The sequence below is a fragment of the Vanellus vanellus genome (assembly GCF_965231255.1).
Source record: "Vanellus vanellus genome assembly, chromosome: 3".
NCBI classification, from domain to species: domain Eukaryota; kingdom Metazoa; phylum Chordata; class Aves; order Charadriiformes; family Charadriidae; genus Vanellus; species Vanellus vanellus.
The window spans coordinates 111,890,306-111,904,224 of NC_138907.1; the positions used below are offsets into that span (position 1 = coordinate 111,890,306).

The 13,919-nt window shown below is 38.4% G+C and overlaps 1 protein-coding gene across 1 annotated transcript in view; it reads right to left on the reverse strand.

Moving 5' to 3' along the window:
- Positions 1 to 13,919, reverse strand: part of MBOAT2 (membrane bound glycerophospholipid O-acyltransferase 2) — a gene marked incomplete at its 5' end in the record, with an annotated part of 103,781 nt that continues 89,862 nt past the window's right edge. Inside the window, 5 exons of the mRNA XM_082481012.1 lie at positions 1 to 265; positions 856 to 1,007; positions 4,726 to 4,858; positions 10,566 to 10,630; positions 11,001 to 11,104. Of these exons, the coding sequence (XP_082337138.1) occupies positions 43 to 265; positions 856 to 1,007; positions 4,726 to 4,858; positions 10,566 to 10,630; positions 11,001 to 11,104 (677 nt within the window). The 3' untranslated portion in view covers positions 1 to 42. The remainder of the gene's footprint in view (positions 266 to 855; positions 1,008 to 4,725; positions 4,859 to 10,565; positions 10,631 to 11,000; positions 11,105 to 13,919) is intronic.

Consider the following 13,919-nt stretch of genomic DNA (forward strand, 5'->3'; position numbering starts at 1 on the left):
TCTGAAAACATACAAAATATATTCATCATAGTATTTCCTCAATCACTGTTTTAATGCTTGATATCTGCAGGTTATTTCTTGTTTCTGACTGAAACTATTATTTGTTGTGGAATAACTGTTCTTTTGCAAAAGATTTTCTTCTTCTAGTTTTTTGGACCATGCGGGCTGGATGCTTTCATGCTTTTTACTTCCTTTTTGAGTTCTTTTCAATGGAAATACCAACAACACCAGGATGCTGGCAATATGAAGACAGAAATAGCAGGAGCTAAAAAACAAACAAAAATAATAATTCAATAAAACTCTGACCACTCTTACAGGACATTTAAGGAATAAACTGTCAAAACCTACTTGCATACAGTACTTTGCACAGAAGACATTTAAGTCAGGAAGACATTAATATTTCCTTTTTAAGAGAAGTAATAAGGGGGAAATCAGAAATTAAGTCTTCTCCCACAATACACAGTGCTATAACAGAGATGTAAAGTGAAGAAAAGTCTGCTTTCAACTATTTTTCACAAAAGTTACTTTTGGTAAGTCATTATCTTGTCTTGCTATAAAAAAGTTCAAGTGCATATAGTAATCTCAAAGATACCCGCTGGTTTTGTGTTTGGTTGGTGTTTTTTTTTCCCTGCCCCAGGAAAAATAAGTCAATTGCGACAGGAAAACGGAATCACTTTATGGTTTCTCATACACAGCACAAACTATGTTCAAGCACTAGAACAGAAGTATAGTTTGCTCAGCTAACAAATAAGTCTTATAATTATCACTAAAATAGCCTGAGAAATCTTATGCCACAGAAAATAGTTCTATTCCAAGTTAAAGAAAAGAAGAAGGAAACAGGTAGAATGTGCTTACCTGTAAAAGGTGAACGAGGGTTTTACAGAGAGCAATACAAATGGCACAACTGTGTAACTTATTGCTACTTGAGTTGCCATCCATGTTATAATATCATAACATAGTTTAACAGCAGGAGATTCAACAAAATAGTGTCTGATATTGTTTCTTATCTGAAAAAGCAAATAATAGTAAGTTAACTTAAGAATAAACTTTGAAAGCTATCTTACTGTTCAGAGTTCTTGCACTTCCACAAAATTCATAGGATAAATTTAAATGCTACAGTTTGGTCTTCAAACTTCTTTGAACTATTCAAAATACCCATCAACTTCAATAGGATAGTGCGCTTCATCCAGCACAGGAATTTAACCATTTATGAATTTAAGTAGAATTTAAGTAAATGAACCCCCCTCTGAATCCAGTGGGACTTTGGACTACTTGTCTGAATAAGGCAGACATTCTATTCTATCAAACTATTCTGTAAATATAGAGTGTTTGAGTAAACAAAACCCAGAATGCTTCTGTTGAAAGTTTCTATATGGTAAGCCATTTTCATATACTTACTAGTAAGATATATTTTAGGACAAGTAGGGTATAAATCAGAATACACAAAATATCTGTTCCAATGACATATTTCAAGAGTCTTAATAACAACCACTATCAAGTGGGACTATTATCGAAGGACTCAATTTTCTATGCTGAGTTTTCTTTTGTTCGTAAAATTCTGTTCAAACAATGGAATACCAAAGGTATTTTAAAAAAATCCAAACCCCACACAGGTTTGGGTTCAGTTTTATTTAAATCTATAATTAAAAAGCCACCAGTAGATCTTCTCCCCTCCTTCCTTTGACTGAACTGTCACGGCTTGCTCACACTCTTATTTGCTGACAAGCCATGACGGGCTCAATTCAGCCTTTGTGTAGCTTGGTATCACAGCTGCCACCTTCCAATCATCCGCCCTGAGGTAGTCCTGTCTGAAAAGCCGCACACCAAAGGACAGTTTAGCTTCTTCATCCTTCAGTTCATTTAGAACTCCTGCTTCTCCAGAACACATGGAAGGCTAGCTTGTGCTAATTTCATTCTTTACATTAAAAGCCTTTTTTGCCCTTCTTACCCAAATTCCCCTGTGGGTATCACATTCCCACTCAGCTTTTGCTTAGTTAAGCTATGTAAAACAAGTCATTCTAGCCACATACCCTTCATCCTGGCATCTGCCATCTCCCCCCAGTTTTCTTCTATGGTCACATGCAATGACTTGTTCCTGAGTTCTGTAAAACTTGGATGAAGTTTCACAGAACTTCTTGTACAGAAATCTAGCATTTTAGGACTTGAAGGACAACTTCTAAAATAAATAGCCTTTTATGAGGAAATAACGAGGTGGATGGATGATGGCAGAGCGGTAGATGTGGTCTACCTTGACTTCAGTAAAGCATTTGACACGGTCTCCCACAGCATCCTCATGGCTAAACTGAGGAAGTGTGGACTGGATGACCGGATAATTAGGTGGACTGCGAACTGGCTGAAGGAGAGAAGCCAGAGAGTCGTAGTCAATGGGGCAGAGTCCAGTTGGAGGCCGGTAACCAGCGGAGTGCCTCAAGGGTCGGTACTGGGGCCCATATTATTCAATATATTCATTAATGATTTAGATGAGGGAATTGAGTGTACTATCAGCAAGTTTGCTGATGACACTAAGCTAGGAGGAGTGGCTGACATGCCAGAGGGCTGTGCTGCCATCCAGAGAGACTTGGACAGGCTGGAGATTTGGGCAGGGAATAACTTCATGAAATACAACAAGGGAAAGTGTAGGGTCCTACATCTGGGCAGAAACAACCCCAGGTTCCAGTATAGGATGGGGAGCTACCTGTTAGAGAGCAGTGTAGAGGAAAGGGACCTGGGGGTCCTGGTGGACAGCAGGATGACCATGAGCCAGCACTGTGCCCTTGTGGCCAAGAAGGCCAATGGCATCCTGGGCTGTATTAGAAGGGGGGTGGTTAGCAGATCGAGAGAGGTCCTCCTTCCCCTCTACTCTGCCCTGGTGAGACCGCATCTGGAATATTGTGTCCAGTTCTGGGCCCCTCAGTTCAAGAAGGACAGAGAGCTGCTGGAGAGAGTCCAGCGTAGGGCAACTAAGATGATTAAGGGAGTGGAGCATCTCCCTTATGAGGAAAGACTGAGGGAGCTGGGTCTCTTTAGTTTGGAGAAGAGGAGACTGAGGGGTGATCTTATTAGCGTTTATAAATATATAAAGGGGGAATGTCATGAGGATGGAGCCAGGCTCTTCTGAGTAGCGACCAGTGATAGGACAAGGGGTAATGGATTCAAGCTGGAACACAAGAGGTTCCACTTAAATTTGAGAAGAAACTTCTTCTCAGTGAGGGTGACAGAGCACTGGAACAGGCTGCCCAGGGAGGTTGTGGAGTCTCCTTCTCTGGACACATTCAAAACTTGCCTGGACGCCTTCCTGTGCAACCTCATCTAGGTGTTCCTGCTCCGACAGGGGGATTGGACTAGATGATCTTTTGAGGTCCCTTCCAATCCCTAGCATACTGTGATACTGTGATATCCATAATTCCCCCTAGTACACACCTGATTATGAAACGTGTAACGATTAAAGGGAGTAAAACTAGTTGAATACATGCTTAGGCATGACAGGAGAAGAAAGCGTGGGTCAGAGCTGCCAAACTTTGTGGTCTTAATAAAGGCTAATAGAGTTAAATAATAAGCATGCTAAAGCACATATCTAGCCAATTAATATTAAGTAACTGTTCATACAGAAACTAACAATATATTTATTTTATAGTCTATTTATTGATACATATGAAATGTGAATACAATGCAGCTTACTAGCAAAGCCCAGGATGAAGTTCGGTGAGCACTCCGATTTACTGGACTCACCTTACTGAGAGAACACAACTTTTACCTGTGAACTGTCCCTGAACTTTGGCTTTTGCACCAGCCCCTGGCTGATATATGTGATACACGTCAAAAGTTCACTGTGACTGAGTCTGGAAAGGAGAAGGGAACTATACCTATTGTAAAGAAAGGAGTAGTTCTGTCAAACAAGGACTATACCCACATCTTTGTGAAGGAAGAGGAGGAACATCTGTTTTATTACTGTTAGTAACAATCTAAATCTGAAGTACCACCTTCCCCTAGCTATTAAAGCAACAGAGGACAGTCTGCTTCGTTTCTCGTTCTCCTGGTTCTTTTGTCAGAAAAGTGGTCTAGTTGTCAGCTCAGCGCAGCATAACATTTTTTTTGTTCCTCTTTCCCCTTGAGTAACTGATAAACCTGCCTCTGTTCTTACTCAGCTTTCTCAAGCAGGACTGAGAGATTTCTTGGCAGATTTGCTGGTTCCGCATGGTTCTGAATAGCAGCTGTAAAAGCTTGTTAATGTGACTGCACTTCTGCCCAATTTTGAGTAGTAACAGAGATGTTTATCTGCTGGTTGACATGAAACATTTAGTTACCATCTTTACAATAGCACTGGACAGAAATTAGGGATGGGTACAGATTCCATAAATATATAGTACTGACCCCCCAGATTTCAAGCTAGTGATAATCAGTAATAAGTATTTTCAAACCGGTATTAGATACCATCATCTTGTTTAGCATGACGTAATAATACATGATCAGTTAATACAGAGGAAGGGCTTCCACAAAAGATACACTACAAAGATATAGACTATGTACAGTCTCGCTTGCTCCTACTGACAACCTCTACTTATCAATAATCATTGCCAGTGTTCTCATAACTAAAAAAAGTAAACAAAACTATCAGACAGACTGTTTGTGTGTGAACTGTAAAACGCATCTTTGAACTACAGAACACAATCAGTTTTCTTTTACAGAACTGCTTATTATTTAAGAAGATACTTGGTTGGTACTTACAGCTCGCGCTGCTAGCGTCATTAGTACTCCTGTTAAAAATGTTAAATAATATCCTGGGTAAACTCCATGCCAAATGGCAGAGAGGATGAAGGTTTGGATCGTTGGGCTGAAGGTGGCTCGCTCATAGCACACTCTAGCAAGTCAAAGACAATTCAAGAAAAATAACATGAGACACAGATCACTAACAGTCTTCCCAGCTATCATTTATACTTTTAGCAGTTTCATCTCCAACACATCATGTGCAATGCAATTGCAGTTTACTATTATTTAATAATGTTGCCACTATATTATGACTTACAGACAATACTTAAAGCTATTCACACTTCCTGATTTAACCCCTCAGCCCTATCCTATGCTCAGTGCCATCACATATGGTACTATCTATAGTGAAGTGATACAGAAGCATCAAAAGATGGGTGTTGGTTTTAATAAGGGATCTTGAGCCATCCAAGGATGCATTTGAAAAGCTACACTGGAAGGCACAGACTATCTCACAAAGTCTTGCAATGAGTCAGATATACATTTTTCATAAAGTGAAAGCAGCTTATAGGAGATGGAAAAAAAGTAACAACTACCTTCAATTTTGAATAACAGAGAGACTACAGTTGAAAATGTGTCTGTATATGGCAGTTAGGTGAGCATGATGATGAAATTATAATTAATGACTCTAGGGATGTGAGAATATCACATAAGGAGAATGCTGAACTCTGCTATTTAAAAATTGAGACTCCAAATTATTAGGCGAGGTCCTACAGTAAGGAATTCTAGAAAGAAGAAAGGGGAATTGGAATCCAAGAAAAGCAGTTTCTAGAAGACAACATTAAATGACACAGTGACAAACCATCATGATGTGGAAGAACGATAGGAAACATGGTAAGGTCCTGATATGGCTTCATCAAGAGTTCTTTAATCTCTTTAATGATCTGAAAACCAAAAAGCAATAGGAAATATGGAAACAGATGCACACTAACACAAAGTGAAAATAAACAGCACAAGCATCCATGAACACAAATCTAACACTAACGTACAAGCATGAGTTGTAAGTAAAAAGGCCACAGATCCCAATATATAAAAAGGTTTTATAAACACACAGCAAGTAACAGAGAAAGAGAGGAGAATTCACATCTATCGTTCAAAGAGGAAGACAAGCTAATGATACAGAGGGCTGAAACATTCACTACTAACGTAACTACTTTATTACAACTTCTGTATTTACAAAAGATTGCTGAGACCAAATGATACAGTCAATGCTAAAGAGCAGATGGTAAAAAGGCAGGATCTGAATCGGGAAAGATCAAAAATGTATTTTGCTGATATAGTTTATTCCAGTCAAATAGACGTGGTAAGTTTTATCTTATGAGGTCTTCAGTGCAGAGTACCAGCAGAGCCCCCCTCCCTTTGCCAAAGGGCTTCACTAACAATGCTCATTAAGATGATAACATGGGCCTAAGTAGGGCACAGTTTCATACATTTCTAATACACAAAACTCTCTGAGGACATTTGCCCACAACAGATCACCTTAAAGAGGAAAGCAACCTTGTCCAGGCTAAACAGTAACCAGGGAATTACAAAAAGACTTTTGAAATGAAGAAGGTGTCAGCCTAGAAAGTAGAAAAGCACTAGGAAAATTTGTAACAAGTCAGGGAGACATCTTGGAGCAAAATACTAGTCATTAAAACCTGGCTTAACACTGCCAGAAGTCACCCCACCAGCATCACGACCTCTGTCTCGGCCAAGACAGAGCATCCTTCCCTGGTAGACACCGAGTAGCCCGCATCCAGCTAGGGGCCTGTCAACACAGTGTGCAATCCACAGGGAGCAATATCGCATCCCTGTCAGCTGCATGCACATGAACTCATGGCATGCTTTTCTAATTGGTATGTAAATCAGTGGGCTCACGTAAAGCTGGAGCACCCACATCTCCCACAGGCGATGTGTACAAGCAAGGGGCCGACACTTCCAGAAGGAGGTGTGTTTTTGTAACCCACGTGTCCTTGGGAGTGGAGGCATGGTTTGCATGTAACCATGCGTGTGCATGTGCACTTTTTTAAACTCTTTGGGATTAGTTACAGGAGGGCGTTTAGAAATGTATTTATTAAGTCACAACACTAAGCACTTACAAAACATCATCTGTTCTACTACTGATATTAATTCTGAACGTATAGTTCACTGACTGGTGGTTAATTATATCTTGTTAATAAATTGATAAATGGCTTCAATCTTTATTTGGTTTAAACTACTTTAACTAAGCAGATTTTCCCCTGCAAAGCATTCAGGAACTAACAAAACTACCTAAATTAACTAATCAAATTTCAGATATATCAATGCAAGTCAGATAAAATATGTATTAGAAAAAAAAATGAGGCTTAAATTTCAAGGAGTTAAAAGTAAACTTAAAAATCCATTATGGATTTGTCAATAATAAATCATGTTGAATGCTTGCTTGACATTCCCAAAAGCAAACCAAAGAAATATGGTCATCAAAACAGGCTGAGAAAATCTATTTGAATATGGGTGGTTCAGGTTATCTATGATTTCCTCTAGAAATGGGAAGATGCATCAACTGTTCAGCAAGGTACTCCCCTTGGTCGGGTTCTATACTTTCATTACTAGCTTGGGTGGTAGATTGAGAAGTGTCTTTTTCCAATCTGCCTTTCCTTTTTTGGGGGGGGAGGAGGGTGAGGTGGGGTGTGGAGGGAATAAAGGATATTGGCATTGTTTCCTTAACAGAGGGATGCCATCCATAGGGACCTGGACAGGATGAAGAGGTGGGCCCAAGCCAACCTCATGCAGTTTAACAAGGCCAAGTGCAAGGTCCTACATCTTGGTTGGGGCAATCCCAAGCACAAATACAGGCTTGGCAGGGAATGGCTGGAGAGCAGCCCTGAGGAGAAGGACCTGGGGATGCTGATTGATGAGAAGCTCAACATGAGCCAGCAATGTGTGATTACAGCCCAGAAGGCCAACCGTATCCTGGGCTGCATCAGAAGTGTGGTCAGGAGGTCAAAGGAGGTGATTCTGCCCCTCTACTCCACTCTCGTGAGACCCCACCTGGTACTAGTACTGGATCCAGCTCTGGAGTCCCAACAGAAGAAGGACATGGACCTGTTGGAGAGGGTCCAGAGGAGGGCCATGAAGATGATCAGAGGGCTGGAGCAACTCCGCTATGAGGAGCGGCTGAGAGAGTTGGGGCTGTTCAGCCTGGAGAAGAGAGGGCTTCAGGGAGACCTTATAGCAGCCTTCCAGTACCTAAAGGGGGCCTACAGGAGAGCTGGGGAAGGATTTTTTACTAGGCCATGTAGCCATAGGACGAGGAAGAATGGCTTTAAACTGGAAGAGGGTAGATTTAGATTAGCTATTAGGAAGAAATTTTTCACTTTAAGGGTGGTAAGGCACTGGAACAGGTTGCCCAGAGAAGTTGTGGGTGCCCCATCTCTGGAGGTGTTCAAGGCCAGGCTGGATGGGGCTTTGAGCAACCTGGTCTAGTGGGAGGTGTCCCTGCCTATGGCAGGGGGGTTGGAACTCGATGATCTTCAAGGTCCTTTCCAACCTAAACCATTCTATGACTCTATGATTCTAACAGATAGAGCGCTACAATCCAAAAGTAACTTGACAGACTGGAATGATGTTCTGAAATCAACAAGATGAAGTTTAGAACATCTATGAAGAAAAGTGGAAGATGCAAAACAGTACCTGTCTTTTTAACATTACTGAAGAAGTGCAGTTGAGCATGAATATGAATCAACATCATGAAATGCTGAGTATCAGCTGAGCATGAATCAACACTAGATCGCTGCTGAAAAAAGAGACAGATGCAACACTGTGATGTATTAGCAAGAGTTATCTAAGAAAAGAAAAAGCTCAAAGCATTCAACTCTGCCTGTAACAAGGCCGGGGAAGAACTTGGAGGTCTTAGCAGAAGTACTGCATCCACTAGAAGACAACAGGAAGTTTGGAAAGAAGACAGAAGAAAGCAACAAGAACCACAGAGGTTTTGCAAACCTGACTAAAGACAAAAAGAATCGGATGTCTTCGTTGGAAAAAATAATGAACAGGCTAAGGGGGAACTTAACAGCTTCCCCACTCAGGAAATATTATCATGATTTATATTGTTGATATATGCTACTGTGTAAATATCTACTTTTACTTGTAACGATAATGCCTTTAACCGCAGTATTTTGTGATTTACATTAAATGTTTATTAAGCTTTTTTTATGATCTGTAGATGGTTTTGTAAAAACTGTTTTTACAAAGGGTTTCTTTTAAATACAAACAGGGTTTAAGTTCAGTTCCTCTTTCAGGAGTATCAGAAAAGAACAGAATGAATAATGACATCTGATATTTCTGGCCTAAGATCTTAGATGCTTCCATAAATGGTAAACAGGTGAGGTATTAAAAGTGGATATTTAAAGTAATACATGAGCTTGTCCTCTATTCAAACACCGCAACTAACTCAGTTATTGGTAATTTAATATATACTTGCACCTATATGTATGTCTCATATGTAATCATTAAAACAATCTCTTACTTGCAACAAATCTTTCAGAAAACATCCACCCTTCTTGCTTTCACTGTGGCAGAATCAGTATGTATTTAGACTACCCTCAAAGACTCTTCTACAATTGTTCTTAAAAATTTAAGAGCAATTAACTGTTCTTAAATGGAACTTAATTTTTCTTAAAAATATTTATTAAAGGACATGCTTTAATTTTCTTTGCATTTTCTTTTAACATCACCCTGAACAATTGATTTGCATTTTTTTCTTTCAATTCCTAACAGAAATTGTACTTATCTCCACTAAAAGGAGTTTTAGTTTAACATCATTCAGTTTAGGAGCTTTGAAAGTTTATTGGAATGCAACCTTCTTCTATTAAGTTTTAATACTAATAAACTTCTGTTCTCTAACTAAATTAAAATGCATTTTAAAATAGCTTATTTGCTTTATTAAATTATATATTTCAATACCTGCAAGCATGCAATTCTTTCATAACGACTGTCCCAGCAATAGATTCTATTGTCTATTGAGCCAACTAGAAAAAATGCATAAATTTCAATTTCCGTTTTTTAATTGGGTCAGAAAAATATTTAGGGAAGAAATTATGGAAGAAAAAGATTACACTATAAAGAAATTTGACGGAAGCAACATCCTGATGCCAGCCATCCTAGAATAAGGGATAAAGTTCTTTGTGTTATCCCAAGATCACACCTACTCATAAAAGATCATCTATACAGAGACTAGGAAAAGGGAAGCAACATCCCTGTACTACTCAACACTTTTTTTACTTTCTAGTTACCACAAAGTAGCAGTAAAAGCAGAGTGATTTAGTTCACTGGGCACTATACCCATTTCCCAGACAAGGAAAAAAGAACATCTGAGGGATACTCATTTGCGATTTTTTTTTTTTTATTGCAGATTGTAGGGTTTGATATTTGTCACACACTCATTATTGAAGGAGTACAGAAAATTCTGTCACATTGCGTATGGAATTTTATGTATCACTGTGTGGCTAAAAAAAAAAAGTTTCCACAGGCTAGCCACCAAAGATGCGCATTTAGCCTACTGCTTTCAGCAACATGCACTGCTTTGAATGCCAAGAGGGGAAAAAAAAAGACACCCCCACAGATTAATACTTTTAGGTTCCCTATGACCAATGAAGAAAAACATTTTCTATCATTACCTGATAGTTTACACTAAGAGAGAAGTGCTACATTCAGCGGCTTTAATTCAAGTATTACAAGAAGAATGCCCCGTGCAGCTGCTAATTAACTGTACTGTTTTGTGGGACATATTTATCTAAGAAACTTCATTGGAGAAAAGCTTTCATTTAAGAAATAAATACCTTTTAAGCCAAAGAGCTGTTTGGATATTCCAGTTATCAAGAAACATCTTGAAACTTGTGGAAAACTGTAAAGTAAAAACAAACTAATTATTTCTGTAATTGTAAATTGTTACAAAATATTTCAGAATTCTGACATACAAATTATTAAAAAAAAACCCTACTTTGTGATGAGTTGAATAAGGTATTTACTCAACTACTTATAACCACAAAATATTTTGGAAGTCAACTGACAAGTAGAACATATTCAAAACAGACTGTTTTTCATCCTTTCCTAAGGATGTGAATACATAATTTCTGACTTAGAAGATATTCACTATCTTGAGGAACAAAACGCATAGGAAAAGCTACTGAAATTACAGGCAACTACCTAGGTGGTAGTTGCATTAACGTTAATAAAATACACACATATTTTATTTGAAAGAGCCATGAACAAACCTCTATTTGCTGGATTCTCAGATTTGATATTAAATCCCAACGTGTAACTCCATTTTTATCATAGCCTCTAAAACCAAACCCTGCTGCATTATTAATTGCATCTGCTGCAATGAAACAAAAAGAAACAAGTGAATTATAAACTGCCTGTATTACAAATTGTGCATCACACAACTTACAGTTTGCTCAAAATATCTACCGCATTTTAAAGGCTACTTTTTTTTTTAATCACTGTATTAGACACTTGGACAAAACAGAAAATAAACCAAGCAACACAACAGCTTTCAATTAAAAAACTTGTACAAAGGCAAAAGAAGGAAAGGTAGCACTATGGACCGCAGAGTACAGACGTCCCCCCTCCCCTCTCTCATACCACCTGCTTAGACTTGCTCGAGCGATTTAAGACAAAACCAAACTCCATGAGATGCATCAAGACTATGAAACAGTGGCTGGCTGCAATGATTTGAGATAGCAGCTCAACACACAGATGCATGTCTTTGGTCTCCGTTATGCAGCAGCAGTCATGTTTTAGGCATAAAGACAAAATCACTCAATTCACTTCAAGCAGGTGCACGTTCACAGCGCCACACACAGGGCGGTGTAAACCTATGGGAAGCAACCTGTAATTTACTAAGCAATGCAGAGTTTGTCAGAGTTCCACTAATAGCACAAGGCCACTGTTAACAACACTTCTGAATGCGAAGTGTTTACAATGCATGTCAAAGGTCAACTAGTTCAAAGCAAACAATACTTTTCCCTAGGAGAAAAAGCTGCTACCCTCAGCTGGACTATGCAGGAAAATATGAGGGGTATCAGTCTGAATACTACCTGTCACTTTCAGTCATCACCTCTGCCTCAGCTTTCTTAGCTGACACTAAAATTTCCTCCGTCATACTTCTCAAATTGGGATGGCCACTTACAAAGAAACAATTTTTTTTTTTCTGTATATTGCCTCTGTTAAGCCAGGCACTTGGTTGCATCCACCCGAACATGGACACATACCCATGAGGCATGAACCCAACCATGTATCCCACTTAAGTGGATAAATAAGTGACCACAGGGAGAAGAATGCCAGCTCGTCTCCCAGTTCAGAGGCATCCCGAGGAACTGGAAGCAAGGTAGGCAGAAGGCTCTGCAGAAGCAATACAGATGTAGTTCTCTAGTTACAGGACACGAGTCCTCACTGTTAGCTCAGAATTCACCTTAAGCACTGTAATTAGATTGTCACCTTTTAAACTACAGCTAGCAAGGCAAGAGAAATTGCTCAGTTTGTGTTGCCATATTGAAAAGAATTTACTTCATACAATAGTGACATGTAAGAGAAATTAATATCTTTTACATTATCCGTTCTTCTTAACTTTGAGGTATTAATCCAGTGTATTTGGAAAGTAAAAGAAGCAATTGACTCAAACAGTTCCGTTCCTGAAGTTCATTTTCTCCAGTTATTTACCAGTCTGGAAGAAGGCTTTGCGACATTTGATTTAATTTACAGTACTTTATAATATTTTTATTCCCTCATCAATAACAATTTTAAAAAACATCTTTGAAAGCAACCAAATTTGCCACTGTACACCTGATATCACTGATATCAACTTCAAACATTAGACAATGATTTTATGCTCAATTAGAAACAGCTGAAGACATGAACTCCGTAACCTCTTGCTAGCTAGAGTAGGAAGATTACAGCTAGAGTAAGAACTCATTTTATTAACTAGCATATTAATACATATTCATTTTAAGTAATTCATTTCAGTAACGAATTATATTTTTTCTTAAGTGCAATGAATAGCAACATACAACTCAAAAGCGTAACATCCAGTAAAACTGTTAAGGCCCCTTCACATTCTACTCATACCATTAGAAGTTTAGATAAGGTAAAGTGGAAGGGAGAATGTAAAAGTTATTTAGCAAACTACAAGTCTGGAGTTGATACAGTTTATTTTCTTTGGTATTTTACCAAAGGAATGATAGCTTTATGCTGCTAGCAAGTGCGTAAGGAGAAATCCATCTGAAGTATTACAGGGAAAAAGAACAACAAAGAATATCCATTTTTCAGATTACTCCTACTCTTTACAATGATACTGGTGCATAAGAGCACAATATTCCAAATTACTTCATTCCACAACAAGCCCCAGAATTACTATATCTAGACAAGCTGAAAGCACTTCATTCATTGACCAGGAATGAAACCAGCAGCTGTAAATGAGTCATGTTGCTCTGCTACACTAAGGCTTTCTTTATTGCATTGTTTCCCACAGATTCTCTCTCAAAAGAATTATGAAACAAATATGTAAAATTGAAGAAGAGAAGGAAGCTGATGAAATCTGTTTTGTGAGCCACTTCCAAGATGTCAGCTGTTCTATGTGTTGGTTTTTTTCAAATAATATAAAATGAAAAGCAAAACGTTCTTTCAACTATATCGGATAGTCAGTGTCTTAAATCAGTGACTATAGGTGTTACCCATCAGTCAATTAGAACTTTTCGTAAACAAAGACTAGAACTCATCATATTCTGAAAATACTACTGCAAATGCCATCTGCTATTAACACCAGTACGATATATCTGACTTTCAATATATTAATTTTTCCTTCATGCTTGAATAACATCAAGCAAATTACTGATAACTAACCACAGAAAGAAGCTTAAAGTAACTTTTCAGATATGTCAAAATGAAAGTATCAAAAAAAAAAAAAAGATTATACATCAGACTAGATTTACTACAATTACTAAAAAAACAAAACGTCATTGCTCATTAAAACACTATCACTCTCCAAAACCCCCGTATGTTTCACTCAGATTTGTTCAGGACACCATGATCTCATTTGCAAGACTGTCACAACATTGTGCTTAGATTTACGATAAGTTTTCTTTCTCAAAAAGAGAGACACCATTCAATACACTTTGACAATACCTTATAGTACT